This window comes from Mytilus galloprovincialis, chromosome 1 (assembly GCF_965363235.1).
Source record: "Mytilus galloprovincialis chromosome 1, xbMytGall1.hap1.1, whole genome shotgun sequence".
Classification (NCBI taxonomy): domain Eukaryota; kingdom Metazoa; phylum Mollusca; class Bivalvia; order Mytilida; family Mytilidae; genus Mytilus; species Mytilus galloprovincialis.
In genome coordinates, this window is record NC_134838.1 from 123,016,047 (window position 1) to 123,043,541 (window position 27,495).

At 31.8% G+C, this 27,495-nt stretch overlaps 1 protein-coding gene and 1 long non-coding RNA gene across 2 annotated transcripts; one reads left to right on the forward strand and one right to left on the reverse strand.

The window, feature by feature from the left end:
* Positions 1-313: 313 nt before the first annotated feature.
* Positions 314-27,473, reverse strand: LOC143056686 (uncharacterized). The gene is made up of 7 exons (XR_012972474.1): positions 27,382-27,473; positions 18,709-19,435; positions 14,143-14,175; positions 9,862-10,001; positions 2,981-3,259; positions 1,926-2,027; positions 314-353 (listed from the first exon to the last, which is right to left on the reverse strand). It is a non-coding gene; the product is annotated as an uncharacterized LOC143056686 (long non-coding RNA).
* Positions 2,109-2,339, forward strand: LOC143061538 (uncharacterized; the record flags this gene model as incomplete). Its single annotated transcript, XM_076233762.1, has 1 exon — positions 2,109-2,339. A coding segment is annotated over exon 1 (231 nt), but the record flags the coding sequence as incomplete, so codon positions are not given.
* Positions 27,474-27,495: the final 22 nt, after the last annotated feature.

The following is a 27,495-nucleotide window of genomic DNA, read 5'->3' on the forward strand; positions in this document are numbered from 1 at the left end:
AATCATAATAAACAGAGAGAGAAAAAATTGACGATTATATGATACATTTGCGAAAATAATGATAAAATCGTGCACAGAGGACTGAGTTTATGATATATACATGCATTGGTCCAAGAATTGGATAAACATTATTTTCCACCACTCACTCGTTTCATATGACTTTAAGTGTTTCTGTTTTTCCTCTTATAGTTGATTTGATTCCCTTGATTTGAATCGATTTATGACTATATCAACGGTATTTGAGACGAAATATTCTATAGAGTTTATTATTACAACAAATTTAAGTTGCAAATAAGAAAAAAATATCGATACCATACCTTGCATTTTGATGTGTCATATCTTACAAGTGACAGCTAAATCATGTTAAGGTTACATAATTATGTCAAGGATTTTAATATGTAAATTCTTCATATGCCTGTATTTGAATGATTATATTTTGACAGAATCAGTCAACGAAAGGGATCTTCTCAGTGGCTACCTTCTGTCACTTTTCATTGGTGACATATGTTTCTTTCTAATACCTGAAAAAATCCGTAGCTTAAGTGTAGCCTTTCTCATTTAAAGGTTTAATTGAAGTTCGCATGATTATACAAATGCTAAGGAGTTAAATTATTGTTTTGCAATACAGTAATACACCATCAACGATTTTGTGCTGATATTGATACAACGTAATTCTTAAAGCGAAATGTTATTTTACAATAAAGTGCTCGTGTTTCACAAAGTTTTCAGTATAAAGTTTTATGTACTGTTGTTTTTCTTTTGGTAGATGTTCGTTTTTAAAATGGCATAGAGTTTGTTTTCGACTAATTTTACCTCAATGTTATCAATGTTTAACAGAAATTTGCCATTTATTTCTAACATTTAATTCAATCTGGATTAAACACAAGTAATCTATATTTGATTTTTCTCATATTGCTTGATTTTCAAATAATTATAGGTACCATGATTATAATTTAATACAACAGACCAAAAATTTCAAAAAGTTGTACCAAATACAGCTAAGGTAATCTATGCCTGGGATAAGAAAATACTGATTGTTTCGAAAAATTCATACTTTTGTCAACAGGACATTTATAAAATGGACACATAATTGATACTTATGTCAACAACGAAATGCTAACTACTGGGCTAGTGGCATCTTTGGGGATGAAACGTGCACCAGCAGTGGCACCGACCCAGTGATGTAAATAGTTATCAAAAATGTTTGAACTTTTAGTAAATTACCTTGAAAAGAAGGCGAAAACACTAAAAAAATATTCAAACGCATACATGAATTGCGAACGCCAATGGCAAAAAACACGGCCAAAGATAAACATAGCAAAGAAATAACAACAGAAAAAAATAAAGAATGAACAACACAAACCCCATCAGAAGCTGGATATTATGAAAGATAAAGACGTTGTATTATTTGATCGATTTTTACAATTTATCCTGCTTTCATCAATTATTGTTAAGTTATAAAAAAATATTAAAATTCCAATTAAAAACTTTAATTTTCTTAAACATAAGATTCATTATCATCTTATTAACTTGGGTATAAAAGTGTTTCTGATGCCCATGTTTATCTGTAATCAGAGTAGATTTTACGGTGTCAACACGTGGTCAGTTTTGCCATAGCTAGAGTTTATGAACTTTCATTAGCATTCCAAGCAAACTGAAAGTAGTTTTCATCCTACCCGACTGTTAGATAGGAGATTTTATTTTTTGCAAAATCCGTACAATCAAAAAGTTTTTGTGAATCACGTTTGTCTGTCTTTGCAAACTTTTGCGAAAAATTCTATATTTTGCTTTTATATTTGATTATAATTTTCTTTTGTTATAATTCTTATCTTATGCCCCAAAAAACAGAACAATATACGATCGTTAATTAGTATTTTAGACTATACAGGAATCCTTTTCATACTCGTTTTTATTTCAAAGGATACCATAGGTGTAGCATCATAACAGTCAAACTCTATTAGGCAATTACTGGTCTCATAATATTTACTGTTGATATTCCATATCCCTGTCCGAATGCTCATGACGAACTGTAAATCAAAGAATTATTTCTGTGGATACATGCATATTAATTTAGCTAATCAGTGCAGAATAAATGAAATAATCCGGATATGATAAAATCATTTAATGATGATGATGAGGATGATGGTGATGATGATGATGAGGATGAGGATGATGATGATGATGATGATGATGATGATGATGATGATGATGATGATGATGATGATGATGATGATGATGATGATGATGATGATGATGATGATGATGATGATGATGATGATGATGATGATGATGATGATGAGGATGAGGATGAGGAGGATGAGGATGAGGATGAGGATGATGATGATGATGATGAGGATGAGGATGATGATGATGATGATGAGGATGAGGATGAGGATGATGATGATGATGATGAGGATGAGGATGAGGATGATGATGAGGAGGATGAGGATGAGGATGATGAGGATGAGGATGAGGAGGATGAGGAGGATGAGGAGGATGAGGAGGATGATGATGATGATGATGATGATGATGATGATGATGATGATGATGATGATGATGATGATGATGATGATGATGATGATGATGATGATGATGATGATGATGATGATGATGATGATGATGATGATGATGATGATGATGATGATGATGATGATGATGATGATGATGATGATGATGATGATCATCATCATCATCATCATCATTCATCATCATCATAAAAAAAAAAGCATTTTATATGAGCAATCTTTTCTATTTTTTTTATCTAAATTCTGATATTTAGCTTACCTTTTATTTACATATTGTAGTTTTCCCCTGTAAAAATCCACACAAAATGTGTCATTTTTCGCAAAACAATCTCGATGACTTATGTATATGATATTTTTGCATAAAGCACAATGAGTACTATAATTTAACAAAGCATGGAACTAATCTATCCTATTTCTTTCAAACACTTGTACTACCTTAACATCGTTTTACTCACGTATGATTTCAGTTTAGAACGTATTCCGATGATCACACAAGTGGCAAAAATACCTATGAAAAAGGCACTTAGTGACATCCAAATCAAACTCAAAACTCCGTCCGAAGATCTTTGCAACATTATAATTAAGGAACCCAGGGCTAATGGTACACACACGAAAATTATCAATATTAAGAAACACGCACAAACTGCAGGACGTCCATAGTTGAATACTCCAAAGAACTTCATAAGTGTATGGCTATTTGCATACACGATTACAGCATGGGTTTGATCTTTACACTGAAAATAGAGTAAACATTTATCTCTCGATTAACTCAATACAGGAATGAAACTGTAGATTTTATTAATTTATTGTCAATCAAAAGATAGATCGTCAATCGATTGACGAGGCTCCGCAATTTGAAAGAATAGCAAGTTGCCTATGTAAGTTAACTCATCATAGATATCATGATTAAAATTACGTACGACAGACGCGCGTTTCGTGTATGTGACACTGTAAGGTTTGATATACACATATCTTACTATATTAAGGTTCGATTTCAAAATCTTAACAAAATAAACATTCAACATAGATATCAAAAGATGTCATAATAATGCAAAATAGACATCTCTCCATTCAAGTCACAATTTGTTATAGTAAAAAAGTTATATTCAAAACAGAAAATCTCTATCAAATAGTAAACTCAAAAGCTACATGAAATGAATGAACAACAACCTTCATATTCCTGACTTGGTACAGACATTTTCTTATTTAGAAAATGGTTGATTAAACCTGGTTTTAACGCTAGCTAAACCTCTACCTTGTTTGACAGTATAAAATTCAATTGTATTGACAACGATGTGTGACAAATGTCAAAAATAAGGGTACAGCAGTCAACGTTGTGTTGTTATCTTAATCACTATAAAAACAAAGTTTTATATTCAAGTACTTACAATGACATAATAACACAATGACGGGATGAAGAAGTACAGAGTCACGTCACATACAAGAAAGAAACACAAAAAGGCACACAGACAAAACAAGTATATGTCAAAGTACGGTCTTCAACACGAAACCTTGGCATCCATCGAACGGTTATACATTCAAACTACATTATTATGTAGACTAAACGCGCGTCTGGCGTATTAAAATGTAATCCTGGAACCTTTGATGACTATTTACACAACTGGGTCGATGCCACTGCTGGTGGACGTTTCGTCCCCGAGGGTATATCAGCCCAGACATGGCTATCAATTACTAGTATCTGGTCATTTTCATAAATTTCTTGTTTATAAAACTTTTTTCGAGAAACTAAGGATTTTCTTATCCCAGGCATAGATTACCTTAGTCGTATTTGGCACAATTTGTTGGAATGTTGGATCCTCAATGCTATTCAACTTTGTACTTGTTTTTGCCCTAAACTTTTTTGTTCCGAGTGTCTCTGATGAGTCTTATGCAGACCAAACGCGCGTCTGGCGTATTAAAACCTGATACCTTTAATAACTATTTACACCACTGGACCGAAGCATCTGCTGGTGGACGTTTCGTCTCCCAGTAGCCAGCACTTTGTTGTTGACATGAATATCAATTACTAGTATCTGGCCATCTTCATAAATTTCCTGTTTGTAGAACTTGAAATTTTTCGAAAAACTAAGGATTTTCTCATCTCAGGCATATATTACCTTAGCCGTATTTAGCACAACTTTTGGAATGTTGGGTCCTCAATGCTATTCAACTTTGTACTTGTTTGACTTTAAAACTATTTTGTTCTGAGCGTAAGTGATTAGTCTTATGGAGACGAAATGTGCGTCTGGCGTATTAAAATATAATCCTGGTACTTTTGATTACTATTGTACGTAAATTCTAATTTTAATTTTCAAGTTGAAATGATGAAAATCTTAACTTTGGTGAAAAAGTCAATTCAATAACATTTAATCAAATGTGCCACAAAGTCTTGAAGTCTTAAGCAAGAACTGGACATTAATTTGAGAATGGAAAAAAAGACTTCGATTAGAGATGCAATTATTGGACCGTCGATTTAGAATCTTACTCTAGTTCAACAATTGTATCCTAAATATACATTCAAACTACATGTGTAATAAATAATTATTATGTTTTGTTTCGGGAACTGTTGTTTGTCCTTTCGTCGATTTCGTATTTTTCCATGACATTGTCAGTTTGTTTTCGACTTGAATGTGTCTTTTGTATCTCTTGTCTCTTTTCGTCAAAACTTAGTTTTTAGTACATGGTCGTGCTTTTCTCATTCTGTTAAATACTAAATCGACAAACAATCTAGTTTGACCTTTAAAGATTTGAACTATGTGAGAGAAGCTTATACAGAGCCTGGTTGAAATCTTGTATTCTCAAAGTACAATGTTAATTGAAACAACAAGGCCTTGTTTTTATTTCAATTAATTTGTACAGTTTTCTTTGAAACTCATATACTTTTATCTCAATCGTATTTTTTTTATTAAAGATACCAGGCTTAACAATTTGTGAGCGTCTTGTGTGTGTTTTGTCTACAAAAGACTTACGCTCGAATCAAACAGATTAAAAGACTACATCAAGTACGAAGTCAAAGAGCATAGAGAATCAAGAATTCATGAACGCCATTATGCCTTATATAGACTTGCTCGGGAAAGATTTTGGATTAGAAAGCTAAGGGCAGTTTCCCCAGTGGGCATACATGAAAAAAAAACCATAGAATCCATCACTAATTTTCCTGTCATCACTTTTTTCCTACCATCACTTGTTTCAAGTAACTCCGGCTTCCACACTGGACGTGCAGGTGTAAGGATTTAAAAAAAATATACAAGTTTTAATTACAGGGCTCCATTCATTTGGGTTTGTACTATTATTCTTAATTGTAAGTAAAATTCACTTTATTTCACTAATCATTTTACAATGATTACAATATGAACAAAATTCTCACTGTTCGTATATCTTATTAATGAACCATTCAACGTTCATCGTGTTTATTAACCAGACACTATGAGTGCATACGTATATGGTTATGCCCATTCGAGTATGGTCCAAATATTCATATGGTCCGAAACAAATATAATATATATATATATATATATATATATATATCAGTCTAACAACTTGCGTTGACAATTTAATAACAACATTTTCCTATAATAACATCTTATATCAGTACCGTTGTGCAAATTTTTAGACTGGTATAATTTTTTCCTTATCTGCATAGTATCGATCCGGTACATAGTAAATATGCTGGTTGGTCCTTTTTATAGACTTATATATATATACACATACATATATATATATATGGTGCAAGTCATGTGGTAACAGACGTTGTCTGACTTGTCAACAAATACTAAATACTCAAACATGTACTTGCCACTCGACTGGGTCTGTGTACACTATATTTTGCAATGTAACTTGCAAAACCCAGAATGTTGTATACCTCCTTCAGTGTCGATGTGGCATGCAGTATGTTGGCGAGACAGAGCAGCCATTCAACAAACGCATGAATGGTCATCGAAGTGACTACACTTGCAAGCCCGACCTACCCGTAAGTCGTAATTTGAGATCACCTGGGCACGCACAAGCTGATCTCAAAAACCTTACCATCAAAATCATAGACCACAACGAGGGTTGGTCGAAGGTCGACAGAGTCGCTCGGGAAAGATTTTGGAAAAGAAAGTTAAGGACAGTTTCCAGAGAGGGCATCAATGAAAAAACATAGAATGAGTCACTCATATTACTGTCATTACTTGTTTCCAGTAACAACGGCTTCCATACTGGCTTTACAGTTCGAAGATTTTTTTAAAATACCAGTTTAAATTACAGGGCTCCATTCATTTGGGATGGATGTATAAGTACGTAGCCACGTTCAATTATTTTACCTTATTTGATAAAACTTATTTTTCTAATCATTATTAAACTGCTATTCGTTTGGGAGGCTTAAATAAGTAGTTTCTGTTGCAATTGCGCTACCGTTGTCAAATTTGAAATATAATACCAACTTTGATCGGTTAGGGCATTTTTATTTTTTTGTTTGAGGACTGCCCTCCATGCAATATTAACATCTAAACTGTCACAACCTTTAGAAATTCAGAGTTGTGCCAGTTCACATCGCAAATAACTATCTTTATTTGGCATATCTTTGTAATCTTTGCGCCGTGTTTGGAAATTTTAAAATTGTACCAGCGTCTGTGATGTCCGATTAAATTGTATAAACTTTCAAGATTTTGATAGGGTCTCAATTTGAATATGTTGAGATGATTCATTTGACATCGTGCTATTACCGAAGAAGGATATCTGTTATCCGAAATATCTAATATTTGTTCATTTTATAGTTATTTAATGGTGATGTTGTTCTCTTTTTGACTTGTTATATATTATATTTTGTAGTGTACAGAATCATAGTACACGATCCATCGCCCTGTAAGATTAATCGTTGACTATTTATTCAGTCATTATATGTTTAGATGTATCTAGCGTCGTACTACAGTAGATGATATATAAGGAATGGAGATGTTATTGTTACAGATATATATATATATATATATATATATCTGTAACAATAACATCTCCATTATATATATATATATATATATATATATATATATATATATATATATATATATATATATCAGTCTAAAGATTTGCACAACGGTACTGATATAAGATGTTATAATACGAAATATATATATATAACTCGTCTAAACATCAACCATATATATATATATGTAACAATAACATCTCCATGCCTTATATATCATGTACTGTAGTACGACGCTAGATTAAAACTGACGAGGAAAGGTAACACACGGCCACCGAAAGCTTTATTTTTATGAAGCCCAGGTGGTCGTGTGGTCTAGCGGTCCGGCAACAGTGCAGGCGATTTGGTGTCACGATATCTCAGTAGCATGGGTTCGAATCCCGCCGAGGGAAGAACAAAAAAATTGCGAAAGCAAATTAACAGATCTAACATTTCTTGGTTGATGTTTAGACGAGTTATATATATATATCATGTACTGTTGAACGACGCTAGATTTAAACTGACGAGGAAAGGTAACACACGGCCACCGAAAGCTTTATTATTGTGAAGCCCAGGTGGTCGTGTGGTCTAGCGGGATGGCTGCAGTGCAGGCGATTTGGTGTCACGATATCTCAGTAGCATGTGTTCGAATCCCGGCGAGGGAAGAACAAAAAATTTGCGAAAGCAAATTTACAGATCTAACATTGTTGGTTGATGTTTAGACGAGTTGTGTATATATACATAGGAAACTCTACTTTTAAGAGTACTAATTATAAAAGTACAAATAAATACATGTTTTTTTTAATTTTTATTGACTTATTGAGTCAATATCAAAAACCTTTTTTAAACATCTTCAAAATATAATGTAATTGGTTAGTGTGAAGTAGAAAACTTCATATCAGTTATACTTATTATTTGGTGATAAGTCTACCAAAAAATATAGAACGAACGTAGTAATTCAATCATGATTATCAAAAGAGAGGCGAAGTTGTCTTTACGTAATTCTTCATTTCGTTTTTAATTGAGTGATAAAATTAGTTAAACCTGATGCATTTGACCATAATTTTGGCATCAAAAGCCAAACAAGTATTGAATTTTTCATAAACGCTCATTCAACAAATTGTTAGAGTTTAATGAAATTGTACTTTGGTAGTTATCTTTGCTTTTTAGACTTGTTTGTTTGTTTTTGTAGTTTTATTTATTTCGCTTCGTTTATGACAATGCACAAGGCTTTATCGTTTAGTATTATCTTCATATGACATTGCATGTGCCGGTTGTAAAAAATAACCCAATCAATATGACATGACTATAAAACAGTATTCTAGGATAAATGAACTGGTTAATAACGCAACTAAGGCTGTTTTGCAGCTAATAATAAATTCATTTCAACTTATTCCAAATTTGCAAAGATTATTACGAGATATCTGTTATTAATGTTGTTAGCCCTGTATACGTTATCAGAAGGAGAAAGTTGGCCGTTAAGTCGTCGCATATTCAAACGTATAAAATTATGTTATGTACAAACTGTAATGATGCATAAATTATAATTTGTACAGGTTTTTTTGCACAATTATCAGTATTTTGCGAACATCTCAACAAAATTTCAATATCACTGTTAAATGTTCATGTCCACATGTTATAGTCTTATGCATAACACTGATACAAAGTTTATATAAGAACACTTTAAGATGTTTTTTTAGACAAATAATCTGACAATTTTGTGAAGAAGAAACAGAATATGAACCGATCAGGTGTACACATTTTTAGTGTGTCACAGAAGACAGTACTTGTGTCAGGTTAAAGTTTCTGATTTTGGGATTACAACAGCAACCTTATTAGTAACTGAAAACTGTTTTATTCAATACTTCCCATTTCAGGTATTTGATAATTCCAGTGTTTTGCACAAAAGATATCTTTACATCATTGTGTGTTTCGTTGGCACACAATAAATTCCTTAATGAGACTTTGTCAATATTATTTCACGTCACCTGTATAGAAAATCATTTTAAGGCCAAGAATCTGAACAGGTGTTTTTACATCCGTTTCTTCTCCAAACGTTAGGTGAGGAGTCTTTATTATCTATTGTTGTCAATATAATGGAATTTTTATACGACTGTCATACAAGTGAGAAGTTTATCTAGCTATAAAACCAGGTTAAGTCTACAATTTTTTACATAAGAAAATGTCTGTACCAAGTTTGGAATGTGACAGTTGTTATCAATCGTTCTGTGTGTTTCAGCTTTTGATTTTGCAACTTGACTAGGGTCTTTCCGTTTTGAATTTTCTTCAGAGTTCAATATTTTTGTTATTTTACTGTTACTACCAAAACTACAAGAATAATTAAATCTCAACTTTTAAGACCTCACTCTTTATCCCTTAACATAAATAACTTACGTTAGTACCGTTGGAGTTAAGAGATACTTTATTTTCCTCAGAAAGTGCTGGAAAATTACAAGTATACAAGATTCCATAATGTTTCTGAAGTTTTGCCTCTAACATCCATATACTTGCACCATTTTGTCCGTTTTCATAAGCTAGATAAAAATACAACAATATATAGGATTATAAAGTCTTACAAATGAACGCTAGAAAGCTAATAATGCAAAATCAAAAACCAGTTTTGGGTTTGGCATTTCAACTATTTTCAAACGGCAGAGAAAAGAATGTCCAATAGGGACTCAATAAACCAATCTCCTGGACTCAAACAAAATAACAGGTATATTTAAGATGGGGATCGAAGTAATTTTCGAGTATTTAGATATTTGTCAATGGCAGAGTTTGGATTTCAACCTTTAAAGAGGTTTGAATATTTTAAAATGGAAACAAGGAAAAAAGTGTGGAAGTAAAACAAGTAAAGAAAGATGCGTAAAAAACAATGTTACCCTCATTTCTTTCGGGTTGACATAATCAAAATAATTAAAATAACAATTGCAAGTACAACGAATTCGCAGTTTACATGGTCACATGCGACACTTTGAAACCTTTAATGCAATAATTCACCTACATACATAACAATATATAAAGTCATATGAAACGAATTGCTGGTGATTATAACAACCAGGCGAAAACCCTGTTTAAATAGAACAAAAGAATCGAAGCTCTTTGTTAGAGAAGGCGATAAATGGTTACTATAATGTTTACTGTAGTAACAAAAAATTTCAAACTTAATAGAAACAAATGAAATGACAATTTTCTTCTCAATTACGAAGTGTTTTATGTTAAAAACACCATTTGCATAAGTTTTCAATTTATCTATTACACAGTTAAGCAGAACAATCAGATATCAAGTCGACGACATGGGTATCAATCAAGTTGGATGAAAAATATGCATAACCTCCGATTTTAATTTTTGTTTACCACGGGCGTGTCTGCCCTTCCATAATATTGTGTGACTCAAGAAAAAAATCCAAAAAATGGCTAACAATTGTATCGAAAAAGAAAATCGAGTGCACCTTTTTATGTTGGGGTGAGTTTGAGTTGACTATTTTGTCTTGAAATTGTACAAAGCAAGAATATTTGATACATCATATCGATTCTATCATTTTTATATATCAAAGCTACAGGTTGACTATATAACTTTAAAAAAAATCGCACTACTAAAAGATGAAATAAATGGGTCAAGTGAAATACCTATCTAATGAATTACAAAAACAGAGTAGGTGTGTTCGAATATTTTTTTATTCTGAATACTTGACGACAGTCTTTCAAGTTGGATGATGAAAATGCATATCTTCGAAACAAAAATGTGTGTGATAACTAGGGTTGATAGTCTTTAACCACTTAAAAAATCTAGTCTGGCCTTCTATGAAATATTTAATTAGTTTTTTTTTAAATGATTATGAATTTTCACAAAAATTCCAACTGACAACCGATCAGACAATAGTTTTAAGTTGAATCAATGCAGGAAATATCATTGACTGACGCGCATTAGCTAGAAGATACATATGTCTTTAACACCTGGATTACATTGTAAGGCGTCCTGGTGTTAAAAGTACAAAAACATAAATGTCAATTATAAGTAAAGGTGAATTATTGTGTAGATTGTAGTGTGTCTTTTGGGGACTTTTGATGTATTTTATTTACTGTAGAATGTTATAAATATTTTATACGCAAACTCTGTATGTGTAATTAATATAAATGTTTAACTTATGTATGCAAAAGATCAAATAGATTTTGTTTTATAATAGAGTCCACCGTTTATCCCTAGACGATGGATCATTGTTTACACAGGGCCCCTTGTGTATACTTCCCTGGGTTATACAAGGTAAATTATATTCAGGTGATTTTCAATAAATGTATGTCAAATCTTTAAAAAAAAAAGATACATATGTCTTATAAAATACAACTATCATTTAAGGATCGTAATGGTGCTATGTGGATAAATTTATCGGTTTGCAAGAGCAAAAAAAAAAATGGCAGCGCGTCATCCCTATAATGGCTACATTTTCATTTTTACAATCATAGAAAATATGTAAAAATGAACTGGCGTAATGGGGGGGGGGGGGGGTTAGATTTGACGAAGTAGAATCCTGACTGTACCAAATTAATCAATCCAAGAATCTACCCTAAAATTAGACCTCGGATTACTTATATTTTCACAGTTTTTGTCAGGTATAATCGAGAGAAAAAAATCATTCGTTGATTGTTAATAAAAAAAAACCACTTCATTTTTAATTAACTTTCAGGTGTTTGTGTCTGGTTGACCTTGACGAACTGTCGTCAACAGAAACATAGATCATGTAAAAAAAAAAAGAATAATAACTTAAATTGATATTGCAAGCAACAGCGGATGTCTACCTATTAATCGCAAGCCATTTTACACTATCAAAGTTTCATTTGAATTAACCTACCATTTGAATAGAGGAAATGATACGTTTAGCTTTTTGGGTCATTTTGACTTTTTTTGCACTGTTTCCATGGTAACACCAGTCGTTTGGAAATTCGAAAGTTAAATGCTAAATCTGCACATATATAGTGAAGCTATATTTATATTTTTTGGGAATACACCTTCACGAATTCTTAAGTTAATTAAGAATGTTATACTTGGTGCTATAGTTGATGTCAATCCAGACATGCTATTTCTATGGCAGTAGTAGCAATTTTTTAAAATATGAAGTCAGATGACACATCTTCACATAACATGTCACATTACTGTAAAGTTTCATAAAGATTGGAAAACATGTAAGTTTTGTTCTCAGTCCTACAGCCTTTTGTTAGATTTCTTATCTTCACAAGAGCAATGAAATTTTTGTAAAGTTGCATTAAGTTTTGTTAATTTTTTTGTAAAGTTTATTGTGATATAGTGATCATCATTTTAATGAATTTTCTTCAACATTATCCCAATAATCGCCAAGACATGGCTAAAAAAACAAGAAGAAACATATCAATAATATAGGGAAAGCAATGTGACTGACTACTGGCTTTTTTCGTTATGAATACCAAATATAAGTTATAGTAAAAAAAAAATGTGTCACCACAATATGTCACTGATACCGATATTAGTTCTGTAATAAATTTCCAAGAGGGATAAAGAAACAGAGGAATGCCAAACTAACTAGAACTGAAAGATCAATATTATTGGGCGGATGTTAAAAAAAACTTCAGTATAATATTAATCACTATTAGCAGTTTGACTTTGGACGTTTTAAAATGGCCGCCGTTACCATAAATAGCGTAATTTAGAATAATTGAAATGTTTTGCAAACCAAAAAGCATTTGATGTCAGTTAGACACAAAAAAATATCGAAACTCGCTTTGTTTTGGTTAAATCATTTATAAAAGAGGAATAATGAAACAAAATTTCACTAGAAGAAGTCAATTTGGTTCAATTTGGTCAAAAGATCGAAAACATCAAAAATTTGTTATTGACCTATAGTTTGCACATTGACCTCTAAGAAAGCCTCAGTTGCATCCGTGTTCATATCGCCCTTAATTGAACATAAGCTAAAGATGAGTTACACATGCATGTTCAATTTTAACAAAGAAAATGATGCCAACATTGAAAAGTAAAACAAATGGTCCACTATAAAAATTAACATTTCTTTGACCGATTCGGCCCTTAAAAAATGCTAAATTAAATTTGATGACAGTGTACGATTTCATTTCAAAATTACGCAACACCCTAATAAGAAACATCATTTTGAAAATTCAGTTCATTTACGCAGGACTAAACTATTCCCTCTTTTTATTAGAGATATATCCTTGAAGACTTTTTCTAGATTGGGTATATTAACACGAATAAATGTACCCCCGCCCAAACGTTCCAATTGAAATTACAATTTGATGTGCATATTTGTAATTGTATAATGTTTAAAAGGGGTTATGAGATAGATACAAGATATTTTTATGTGAGAAAAAAAGTTTTACAAGTTAAATATGTTGGAATTCATAGTAATGCTATACGAACTCAAACAATTAAAACCTGTTGTTAAGTCATAACAAATATTTTCGTTTATCTTTATCTTTCAAACACATGTATGAAGTCTGATTTCGTTTATTGAATTACATATATTGTCAGAGTACTCATTTTAAGATCATTTCATGATATAGAACATGGAAGATGGAAACCATACACTAAAATTAAAGGAAGTACGTGACAGAATATAATAACAATAAGAAGGTTTTCCATACGAAACGTAAAGAAAATAAAATAAATTTGTAATTAAAAATAAATACCTTTTCGCTCTACGCTTTGCATATTCATTACAGCTGAAATACATAAGCCAGTACTATAAATGATTATTAAAATTCCTCTATAAAAATGAAACGCTTTAAAATGTGCACTTTTATGGTTGATTTCTGAGTTTTTTTTAAATATGTTATTGATTTGATAAAAGAAGATGCGATATGAGTGACAATGGTTAAATAAAAATCATTATAGGTAAAATAACGGTATCAACACGAGCCTTTGGCTCACAACGAAAAGTTTGCTATAAAGCGCTCCAAAAATAACTAGTGTCAAACCGTTCAAACGGGAAAATCAACGGTCTAATCTATATTAAAGAAATAGAAACAAGAAACACTTATTAACCACATCAACAAACGATAACTACTGAACATCAGAACAGATACAGATACAAACAAATGCAGCAGTTTTAATATGTACCAACCTTGATAGTGTAACAACACAACATAGAAAAATATAGTATAAACTAGAAATTGAAATGGCTTATCCCAATCAAAAGACATATTACCACAAGTGAACATACACTGAATGAATAAATTTGATCTATGATACATTGTAAATACAAAATCAATACAGTAAGTGGTGAATAAATAAAGAAAACAGTTGTATACAGCGGTAAAATGTTAGATATTACAGAAATTAAACCATAGATAACCTTGCCGCCGAATAGAATATTGTACACAGCTAAAAGAAAATAAAGTACGATTTGAGAGTACATGCAGCTTATGAAAATAGTCAAAAGTCAAAATCAATTAATAATTGAAAAAATCATGCATCAGCTTTAATCACCTAAAGCACATCCAAGGGATTTAGTATGACAGTTTAAAACGACATGACTTATGCATTGCCAAAAATAGAATTATCGACAGGCTGGGGGATAGGTAACCTCTTTATAGAACAAATCAACGTGAATGTGTTTTTATACATCCCGCTTAAACAAAAATACAAATTTAGTTATTTTTTAATATGCTGAAAACAAAATCGATATTTATGCCAATGTAAACTTTATTCCAAGACCTCATTATAACATTTGTAAGATTTCCAATTGTGAACTTTCCATTTATAAGTAGCAACATTCCAGCAGCACCTGCATACGGGGTATATATCTCCCAATTGATACGATATTCCCGTGCTTGCATTTCTTATCATGATTTTCTTGATAGAGGATTGCTGCTCACAAGGAAGCTATTAAACCTTGATTAAGAGTTCCTAATGGTAAAGTTGAAATCATCCCTTCGTAAATTTTACGGACACCATCACGAGTTTGTTGACTGTTATGTAATAACCGTTTCACAAATGAAATCGGATATGTTCCTTACGTCGTAACTACAATCCCCTTCCCTTTCATGAATGTGACCTACCGAATTAGACTATTTACCGAATTTGTTATAACATGAGCAACACGACGGGTGCCACATGCGGAGAAGAATTTCCTTACCCTTCCGGAGCGAGCACCTTAGATCACCCCTAGTTTTTTTGTGGGGTTCGTGTTGCTTATTCTTTAGTTTTCTATGTTCTGTCATGTGTACTATTGTTTGTCTGTCTGTCTTTTTCATTTTTAGCCATGGAGTTGTCAGTTCATTTTCGATTAATGAGTTTGACTGTCCCTCTGGTATCTTTCGTTTCCCCTTTACTAATAAGTTTGTTTAAAGGTTCGACGAATTTACACGGATCACACAGTGAAATTTTGTTTTTGTTTTAGTATTATGTTTTGTTGATCAGTTTCTTTTTCTATTTCGGTTGGAATAGATCTGGATTTAAACACTTAAGTAATCAGTAATAGTTAATTGGTTGATTGATAGATTGTTTTTATTTCCACTGATACAGACAGATTGACACAGAAAGTTAATACATACAAATAGAAATTGAAAAACTTTATACAAATAAAGACAACAGTAGTGTACCGCTGTTCAAAACACTTAAATCGATGGACAAAAAACAAAATCGGGGTAACAAACTAAAACTGAGGGAAACGCATTCAATATAAGAGGAGAACGACACAACATTAAAATGTAACACACACAGAAACGTACTAAGCATTAGACAAAATCCGATGAGAATAACAAATATAACATCAAAACCAAATACATGAATTTGGGATAGAAAAGTACCATGACACGTCTTATAGTAATGTGAATTCACACTCAAATTTTAACAGAAAACAAACGACACAACGGAAACACAACGTTAAAATGTAACACACACAGAAGCGAACTATAATATAACAATGGCCATATTCCTGACTTGGTACAGGACATTTTTTTAAAGAAAAGACGTTAGAAGACGTTTGATGGACATACAATGTCCACTAATCTAAATGAGTATTTATAATGTTCTATTTCAATAGATAAAAAAAGGAAGAACCAATGCATAATCCACCTTGACCATTTATAGTGACCATAAGATAAAAGTATGGTAAAATAAAGCACATTTGAAGTAATTTTATAATTTCAACATAGAATATTCAAAACAGTGTAGCTGTGGCCATTGATTGACGACCTTAAATTATCCCATTGACTGGGACAGATTAGGTGAACGTGTGTCTGTAACGACAACTGATCACTACTTACTTATTATAGACTTTAAACTGTGGAGTCACCACAAGTTCTTAACGCCTTTAATATTAAAATAATTCGAAAAATTACCCAGGATTAGCTTTATGTTTTGATTTATATTATTGATATAAATCAAAACGACGTGTTATTCCTGATAAACTTTTCTAATTACTTTATTTAGGTGTTGAGAACCTTTTGTGACCCACAGTTTAAGTGTCTTTAACAAGTACATAGTGAGCAGCTGTATATCCTGTCTTTAGTTAGAAGCCTGTAATTCAGTGGTTGTCGTTTGTTGCTGTTTTTATATTTCTTTTGTTTTTATAAACCAGGGGTGGTGTTTTCGAAAGTATCCTTAGATTCGTCCTCAGACACATCCTTAGACAAATTTTGTGATGGAATTAAGCTCATCTTAGAACACACATCTTAAATTGTTTGTCTCGAAGCTATCTCAAAAGCATATTATGTTAGACCGTCTTATACATATCATAAATGCGAAATTAAGTCGTTAGTTTTTTTATTAAACAATTATTAATGACACGAAACCAATTAATAATATCGTTTACGAATTTTTTGTTACACATTTAGAATTAAAATAAATAATATAATTCATTATTAAAAACTGGAAAACTATTTTTTTTAAAATGAAAATTGAATTTTTATTGTCATCGTATCGTGAAACACGAAGTTCAAAGTTTAATTAAAATATGCACAATGTCTATATATACGAGTGAATAACCGATCATGTGTATCATTTTATGTTCATCTTCACGTAAAACAATGAGCAATAAACGAGATCCAGAAGATCAATGTAAAAGGGCATTTTATTCAGTAAGCACAGCACTGCAGCCAGAAACGCCGCTAAAACAGCTAGAGAGACCATTTGCAGCAAGGTGAATGTTTACAACTCGACAAAATTAAGTTAGGATGAAGATAATAATTATCAAAGGTACCAGGATTATAATTTAGTACGACCGACGCGCGTTTCGTCTGCATAAGACTCATCAGTGACACTCATATCAAAATATTTATAAATCCAATCAAGTACATAGTTGAAGAGCATTCAGGATCCACAATCCCAAAAAGTTGTGCAAAATATAGCTAAGGTTATCTGTGCCTGGGATAAGAAATCCTTAGTTTTTCGAAAAATTCAAAGTTTTGTTAACAGGAAATTTATAAAAATAACCACATTATTGATATTCATGTCAACACCGAAGCGTTAACTACTGGGTTGGTGATCCTTATTTAGTGTCCTAAAGTTAGGACTAAAAATGCGATAAAACATAAGCTAAGAGGGCTTCTATATATGACTTAGGACAGAGACGTGTCATAAGATGGCATAAGGACATTTTCTTTTTTTAATAATGCTATCGGATATTGTGCACTGTATACTGATGGTCATGCAAAAATGATACGTACATAAATCAGGACGTTGTTTTTTTTTCGTTTGAAATTTTGTTCATTTGATATGTCTAAGCCTGCCATAGTTAAGATGCTGTATGGGTTTGCTAAATGCTGAAGACAAATGCTGAAGACTGTACGGTGAACTATATTTAAAAACTCTTACGTCATTTGTTGGCCTCTGGTGAAAGTTGTATCATTACCACATCTTCCTATTTTTACATTAACTTTGTTTATCTAATATTTCTCATCCAACAGAATGTATGACCACTGTGGATAATAATGGAAATTGATGTATATTTCCATCTATATTCCAAAATGAATTATTCTAGCTAATTTATCTAGTAAATTCAGAGAAAAATATTTTGATGTGTTGTATTTCCACTATAATCAGGTATTTTGCTAGTAAATAATTGTTCATTATTATTATCTACTAGTACTCAGCTTAACTTGTTTGCATGGTTTGAACTCAACCGATGAGAAATTATCAGCAAACAAAACCCTTTAGAATTAGGGATATTAAGCTTAAACATATCAAACGAATGGACAACAACTGGCATATACCTGACTTGGTACAGTCATTTGAATGAATGTTTTACTTACCAGGATTATTGTATACTTCATTTATTCTTGCTGCAACATCTTCTTCTTTTTCTGCATCTATGTATCGGATAGACCTTAGTACTGTTGGTAATTCATCGGTTAGCGAATTAATACGAATCGGAATGACCTTCAATTTGTTGTTGGATTTGTATGACATTTCCAATGCTTGGGTGGCTTCTGTCATACACCACATTTTTGCAATAAATGATTGGCTTAAAATAATTAATACAGCTTCACTTTGGTTCATTCCCTCGTGAATAAGTTCATCAATCCTCCTACCAGCAGTAAAATCCCTTTCATAATTCAAACATTTAAAGAAAAATCTTCCCTCAAGTTGTTCGATAAGCTTGTTTACTACTGAAATGTCGTCGGAAGAATACGAAACATAGAAATGATATTTTATTCCAACAGGAAGATCACGACAGTTTTCCTCTACGATTGCTGTAATGTTGGGAATATCATCAGTTTTATTGCAAGTTAATGGATGGGTATCAATATGTTGTTGATTGTTTTCGGTTATAAGGGTATCGCTTTCTATACAAAATAGTTGTGTGTTTTCTGCTTCTAACGGTGAAATATTTTCAATCGGCAATAAGGCAGTACTTTCTGAAAATGTACTATCATCGTTTGTCTGATGAATATGCAATATTTCATTGTCTTCATAAACCTCTTGTTGTCTTTGGTTTTGAAATTTACAAGCGTTCATGTTTTCTTTCTTTTGAATCAACTGAAAAACAATAAGACAGATAATATCAAGTTGATTTTAATTAGTATCAAAATAACTACCCTTCAAATAGAATATATGAAATTATTCACACATGCAAACAATGTTTTCTTTTGTTTAAAAAAAACCACGACCACAGTAATCACAATATCGTCTTATGACTATATTATTCTACATTTTGAACTTTGAAATCGACAATATTTTATTATAATGCAATTCAAAACGTAAGTGCATTACCTAATACCTCCCTTGCAAATACCTGAAGCTGGATCTATTCAATGTGTGGACGCTTTCCTTTGCTAGTAAAGAAGCACAATGTTTTGCATAGCTAAGTTTATTTCAATAACAAATTTGATGTAATTTTTTCTTCAATTCATTTACCAAGATGGTCCAGTCAGAATGAGGATGTTGAATATAATGCTTCGTTCAGAAAGAGTGTGACGCTCTGGACATGCTGAAAAACTCTTGATAAAGTATAGCTTGACATCTCAGTAACATAAAATACTAACCATAGTTATCTATTAATATGATTTTCATAATTATACCATGCTTTTGTTTTAATTGAACTTCGGAAAGAAAATAAAAAAGGAAGAAAGCAAAACTTGACAACGCTATGCATCAGCCGATATCAATGAATGCTCAGGATGGGTATCAAACCTACATACGCCAACTATGTTGTCTAATTTTGTTTAAGTCGCATTCAAAATACCTTTGTCAGAGATAGAAATTCAGATCAAGTATGTATTAAATACTTGTATACCAAATTAGAGTTTGACCCGATTGTTTTGTTCTCAGAACATCGGTTAGTGATAATGTGAGGGGCATGGTTTTCTTAAGGCTTCATATTGTTGTTTGGATATGCATGTACAAGAATTTGTAGCTTCCATATTTATTACCGCCTCTTATAATATGTCAAGTAAAGCGTGCTAGTCGAGTTCGGGAGTTATTTTGTTCGATACTCGCCCGGTTCAAATAAGTATATAAACCCTCTAAAAGTTCGCGATGTTTAGGAGTCATATTAGGAATTGGAAATGTACACTATTGGTATACCGTCCCTTAAGTCTTCTGTAGGATTTTAGTTACATATTTTTAATTCAAATGAAAATGAGTCTTTATTATATAACATATACTATTAAACGAGAAGACCTCATTTTGTGTGTCGCTTCTATTCCTTCCGCAATAGATTTATGATCATGCCTCTGTGTCCTATAGGTATCATGCATAGTCGCATTTGTCATCCATTCTTATGATTATTCAGTTTGGTTTTTTTATGGGAGAAATCGAAAAAAGAAATCGTCCGGATATTGCTTCCGTCATCAGACCGACTTTTAAGTAATAAACAAGACTTCTGGTTTTAAACCTTTAAGCATAATTTTCATAATTACTCGGGGACAGGGCAATTATTTTCGCGTTATTCTGCATGTATACTATGGTTATACTCCTATAAAATATAAAGACTCTCTATATAATATAGCAGTTATCACCTTGGAGAAGAAAATTAGAATTGATAGTTTATAGAAAATACACTTTATTTATAATTTACGTATGTTCGAATTCATTGTTTACAGAAACGCGAAAATCATGGAATTTTACAAAAATTATCCTACAACAGTTTTCATACTTTCAATCAAGCTCTAAATGTTCTAGTATTTATAACGTAAACCAGCAGTTAAGATATGGATTTGCTTCAAAAATTTAAATGCAACTATCAAAATTGAATTTCACTTATGTTTGGGAAAATCAATGTACCTTTTCTAAAAAAACGATTACTTTTTGCCCTAGTGAAAAGGCTCAATGAAAATTACATTATATTTTTGAAAAATTGTCTCTTTAATGATGATAATTCAATAAAAGGAAAGAACTGAGAACATACAGAACATACAGAAAAAGTAAAGTATGAACTAGACAAATACCTTTTACTGAATTAAGATAAAATGTTACAAAAAGTTATGCCAAATAATGTATTTCCGTTGAACGCGGTAGATACAACAAAACAGCCTTGGAAAATAGAATATGTCCTTTATGCCATACAGTGGTGGAAGATGGATTTTATTTTATCATAACATGTACAGAAAATAATAAAACTAGGATCAAAATGTTTAATGAAATTTCTAGTATTGTCCCCAGTTTTAATTCAATGAGTAAAGAAAACAATTTGATTTTATATTTTCTTGTGAAGAATGTGATATTTTACTTATTAATATAAGTGAAATGTATAATGTCAGAAACAATTATAATGTCAAGTGTGTGTGATTCGTAGCTTAACTTATAATGTTATATGTAATCATAATATTTGAACTGATAATTTTATACAGGAGGCATACTGTAAAAAATAGTATCATAATTAATATAAGTAATCTTTATTTTTCTTTCAATGCTACATGTTTAAAATTGAGAATGGAAATGGGGAATGTGTCAAAGATACAACAACCCGACCATAGAACAGACAACAGCAGAAGGTCACCAACAGGTCTTCAATGCAGCGAGAAATTCCCGCATCCGAAGGTGTCCTTCAGTTGACCTCTCAACAAATATATATACTAGTTCAGAGATGATGGACGCCATACTAAACTATAAATTGTACACAAGAAACTAAAAGTTAAAATAATACAAGACTAACAAAGGCCAGAGGCTCCTGACTTGGGACAGGCGCAAAAATGCGGCGGGGTTAAATTGTTTGTGAGATCTCAACCCTCCCTCTTTACCTCTAGCCAATGCAGAAAAGTAAACGCATACCAATACGCACATTCAAATACAGTTCAAGAGAAGTCCGAGTCTGATGTCAGAAGATGTAACCAAAGAAAATAAACAAAATGACAATAATACATAAATAAGATCAGACTCACTGACATGCCAGCTCCAGACTTCAATTAAAATGATCGAAAAATTATATCTTCATCATATGAATATCAGGCACAATCCTCCCCGTGAGGGTGTTTAGTATCATACCATCATTACATATATGAGAAGAACATAACCCGTGTCATGCGAAAAACTGGTTTTTGAATAAATGTTTTTAGTTCCGATGCAAAGACCCTATAAGTGAATCAATATTACCGCCAAAATATGCAATCTTTAATGACCTGACAACGTTATCGTAACTATATCCCTCCTTAATAAGTATATATAAAGGTTTTGTTAGCTTCTGGGGTGAATACTGACATTTTTGTGCGTTATAAAGAATATTTCCATAAAATATTGGATGTGAAATACCTGAACGTAAATAAGTCTGCATGTTGAGCTATATTTACGAATGCTGTCCTTATACCGATGATAAAATTTAGTAAATGTTTTGACTAGTTTGTGATATCGAAAACCCTGTTTCAGTAATACATAAATTTCTCTCGTTAAAATCTAAAACATTGCTACATACACGAGCGAATCGTACAAGTTAAGATATATAAACACCGTAAGATGGTGACAAGGGAACGTCACCATCTAAAAATGGATAATTAACGATGGGAAATGAGAAATCATCTCTTTTATCATAAATTTTAGTATTAAGCTTTCCTTTAATGATATAGATATCAAGATCGAGAAAAGGGCAGTGGTCATTGATAATATTAGCGTTATTTAAAGTAAGTTCATCAGGATAAATTTCTTTAGTATACATACTGAAGTCGTCATTATACTTATATACCAAGTGCACTGGTAAGAAGAATAGATAATTTAGTAGTGGAACAATGGCTTGAATTTATAATCCTGGTACCTTTGATAACTATTGAAGACGAAATAAATCTATATTTGTAAGGTGTTTTGTGTAGCTTCGGAAGCCAATACATAGTTGGGACTTTCATTGTTTTTGGTTCTGCTTGTTAAGCGGTAGCTAAAAATGTTTGTTACAGATGTCGTTTTCTGAAAATGGAGTCAGTTGGAATGTAGGTGAATTGGTGATTTCTTTTTGTAGAACCTCAATGTAAAATTTACGTCAAGCAATAATAATATTATTAGCAGCTTTATCGGCCGGGACAAAAACAAATTCCTTGGCTAGTTCTTTTAGTTTATGTTTGACACGAGAAATAAATTTATTGTGGTTATTGTTAAGAGTAAAATGTTCTTTAAAATGGTGATTAATTATATCAACTATGTTCATTACTGAATTAAAAAAAAAGAGTCCAAAGATTTTTTGTCAGCTTTTTCCCGTTTTATTCATTTCAAACAGTAAGTACGGAGTGAGTCGTGGATGATATTACGACACTTATTCCAAAATTGATAATTGACGGGGGACGATATTTAGGTCCTTTACTGAGGAATGATTTTAACTCTCGGTCTTGAACGATGTTAAGATCTCCTGTTATAACATGATAAATTGGTCCATAAATGTATTCGGAATTACTGCAATTACATGAAGTAGGTGTATTTTGACTAATATTAACATCTTTACACAATTGGCTATAATTAAGCACAAATTTCCGGATAGATTTCTTGTAAATATAACAAATAGGAGGGAGCTAAGTATTATCAAAATATCCAGGAATTTGTTCTTTAACAGAATGGTCGGTAAAAATACCAGCATTGTATTTTTTAATGTCTATCGTTTTTTCATTAATATGTCTGTCTGTCTGTCTGTCTGTCTGTTTGTTTGTTTTGCTTTGTTTTGTTTTGTTTTGTATTTGTTTTGTATTTGTTTTGTATTTGTTTTGTATTTGTTTATTTAGTAACAATCCTATTGGTTGTACTATTAACTTATACATTATTTTATTCTCAATCGTATTTTTAGGAGTCTGTCCAGAGTCAGAATAGTGTGTCAAGGTAGGTTAACATATTTTCCTGCGGACATAGTTAACTATTACTATAACGTATTTGAACCAGTGTGTCGATGTAGTACAAAGTCGGCTTTATATAAATATGTCGTCATGAATCAGGTCAAGATCAGACAAGTGTATCATTCGTCTTGGATTGCTCTATCATGAGTGTTATGTTTTCAAATGGAAACTTTTGTTCTTTGGCAAATGTAGACTGGATTGAGCTCATCTATCAAAGCAGAAAATTTGGTCAGACTGCTTGAATCTAAATACAAAAGTGTGGATAATTAGCTTGGTTTTATTACTTTATAACTCTTGCAATATATTTTTGATTTTAATGAACTAGGAACGTTTCCATCAAAACATATCTGGAACATTGAAATCTCTAAAAAATCACATTAGAAAAATTGCAGTTGTTAAAAAGGATTGTAAGCGTAATCGATTTCAACTTTTTCAAACTTATCTTTCCATACATAAGTTACATAAAGCATGGATAATTGCAAAGAGATGCCCAAATTGAAGGGTAGCTGCAAAGTCCATCATTGACTTTTGTGCTATTGTAAGTAAGAAAGTCGGACAACTATTCTGTGAAAAATGCGGGAAACTGTTCTGAAACGTTTTAGAACTGTACTTTGCTCAAGTGATTTTATTCTTGATTGTAGAAATGAATTCTGCAGAAATGTCATAATCATCAATCTAATTAAGTTTAGTGCCTATATGGACAGCCTATCATCTCTAGTTCTAGAATGCATAGCAGCACTTCTATCCTGTGACACTTTTGAATACGAACTATATGAAGACAAAACTACAAAAGTGCCTGAAGTTATGCAATTGATAAATAGTTTAACAGTTCATTTAGATATTTTTCGAAGTAATTTAAAAAAAAAAATCGACATATACATGGTCGGACCATATGAATATAAATGAAAATGGTCATGACCATCCGCGTCTGGTCCAAATACTCATATGATCCAGAACATAAACATTACATGTATACTCTCATATCGATTAATCGCTGGTCATTAACGACAATCACAATTTGTCTATTTTTATGTTTCTTTGTTACTTTGAACTGTCAAAATGTGAGTGTTTGTATGTGTTTTATTGCAAATGTTATGCTTATGACTTGATATAGTCTCTGTTTAAGGGGAACTAAAGTCAATGACAAAAGATGGATAGATGGAGAAAAAAGAAACAAAGAAAAAACAACAGAGGACGAAAACAAAGCTCCGTATTGAATACCCTACTTTGACTAATTGTTAAGGTCACTTCATATAGGAAAATTTCGTCGAATTAGTGTACGGGCCGACAATAATGATATTGAGGTTTATGATGATAAGATATTTAAAGAAATAGATAAAAAAAAAAGAAAAAAAAAGAAGACAAAACAATTGATAAAGAAAACAAATAAACATTTAAAATATAAAATAATGGATCTGTCTTCTGCAAAGTATAGTAAACAAATAAGTTGTTATAATCAAAACCATGAAACATATTAACTCAATTCCATCTTATAAAAGGTAAGGGATATGTGTTTACATGTGATATTATGTATGTGAAAAATAAGGCGGCAGTGTAGAGAATCACATTATAAATAGAAAAATACCCTATTTCTTTCATTTTTCGATCACTTAAACATTATTTGATATGGACGAAAATATCAGGGTATGATTTTAATATGCGACGAATTTAACCATATTCCATGGTTGATAATAACCCCTTTCATTAGAACTGTAGGCTGAGTTACGTGTGTATGTTATGTTGTTGGAAATCTCTATTGTACCGTTACACTCCTTTCGATAAGAGAAAAATGATTGATGCGTATGCCTTTTTTTGTCACACAGTATATTCAAAACATCTGATACAGTTAACATATTTTTGGTGACTAAATTGAACGCATCTATCCCATCGAACTAGAGATAAAGGATACAACAGATACAGTTAATGTAGTCTTATATCTTGACTTACATCTAAAAATTGACAATGACGGTCGGTTGAAAACTAAACTTTACGACAAAAGAGATGGTTTAAGCTTCCAAATTGTGAACTTTCCAATTCTATGTAGCAATATTCAAGCAGCGCCTGCATAAGGAGTGTGTATTTCCTAATTGATACGATATGCACGGGTTTGTATGCCCTATTTTGATTTTCTTGATAGAGGGTCGCTTCTCACAAGGAAGCTATTAAACCAAGAGTTCAAAATGGTGAAGTTGAAATCATCCCATCGTAAATTTTACAGACGCTATCACGAGTTGTCTGACCGTTATGGAATAACCGTTTCGCAGATGAAATCGGATATGTTCCTTATGTCGTACCTACAATCCCCTACCCTTTTCACGAATATGACCTACCAAATTAGACTATTTACCGGGTTTTAATACTATGAGCAACACGACGGGTGCCAAATAAGGAGCAGGATCTGTTTACCCTTCATAATCCAGTATAAATCTGTGTCCTTATGCAAACGTGTACAGTGGGTTGCGTTATTCTTGTTTTTCATATGGCAGTTTTTATTGTCTTTGATAATGTATGCTATCTTTTAAGATATGAAACATTTTTAACGTTTCCCTACATATAAGGACGCCACGTGTATTTGTAAATCCATTAAGTTTTATGAATGGACGATAGTTTAAAATTTTATTGATTGATAGCATTTGATGCTATCAAACTTCATCTATGAAGACACTGTATCCTATATTAGAATTATTGTAATATGAAAAGTTTATAATTTTTAAACATACCTGCACTTTAAATAACAATAGTCAGTGGATACTGAAATGCACTTTAAAAAAACTTCATTCAATGAGGCATGAAAAAAGGCAATAGTAGTATACCACTGTAGACATCAATCGATTTAAACATTCAAATGTAAATCTATTGTACATTTTTTGTATATGAATCTATATAAAGAAGGTCTTTTTTTATTGTAGTGATAATTGTTTTCAGCTATTAAAAAGAAACATGTACCTTACGTTTTAGCAAGAATATATCCTGGTCACTTGTTATAAATAGCATCAACGAATCGAAGCAGATAAAAGTCTCCATTCTGCACAAACAGGAACATAAATTGAATCATCAAATATTAATTATTATATTTTAAAAAAGTATAGACCTCATTGGTGATATGTTGCTATATGCATTTTATGATTTGTTTTGAATTATCTAACACATACAATATAATGCATAAAATATTTTAAATCTTACCTCAATGTGTCTGATCTTATTACAGTATGATCTTTTATTTTAAAACGCATGACGGATATTGATCTTCAAAATATTTACATGGAGACGCTATAGATTCATGTTCATAATGACGTA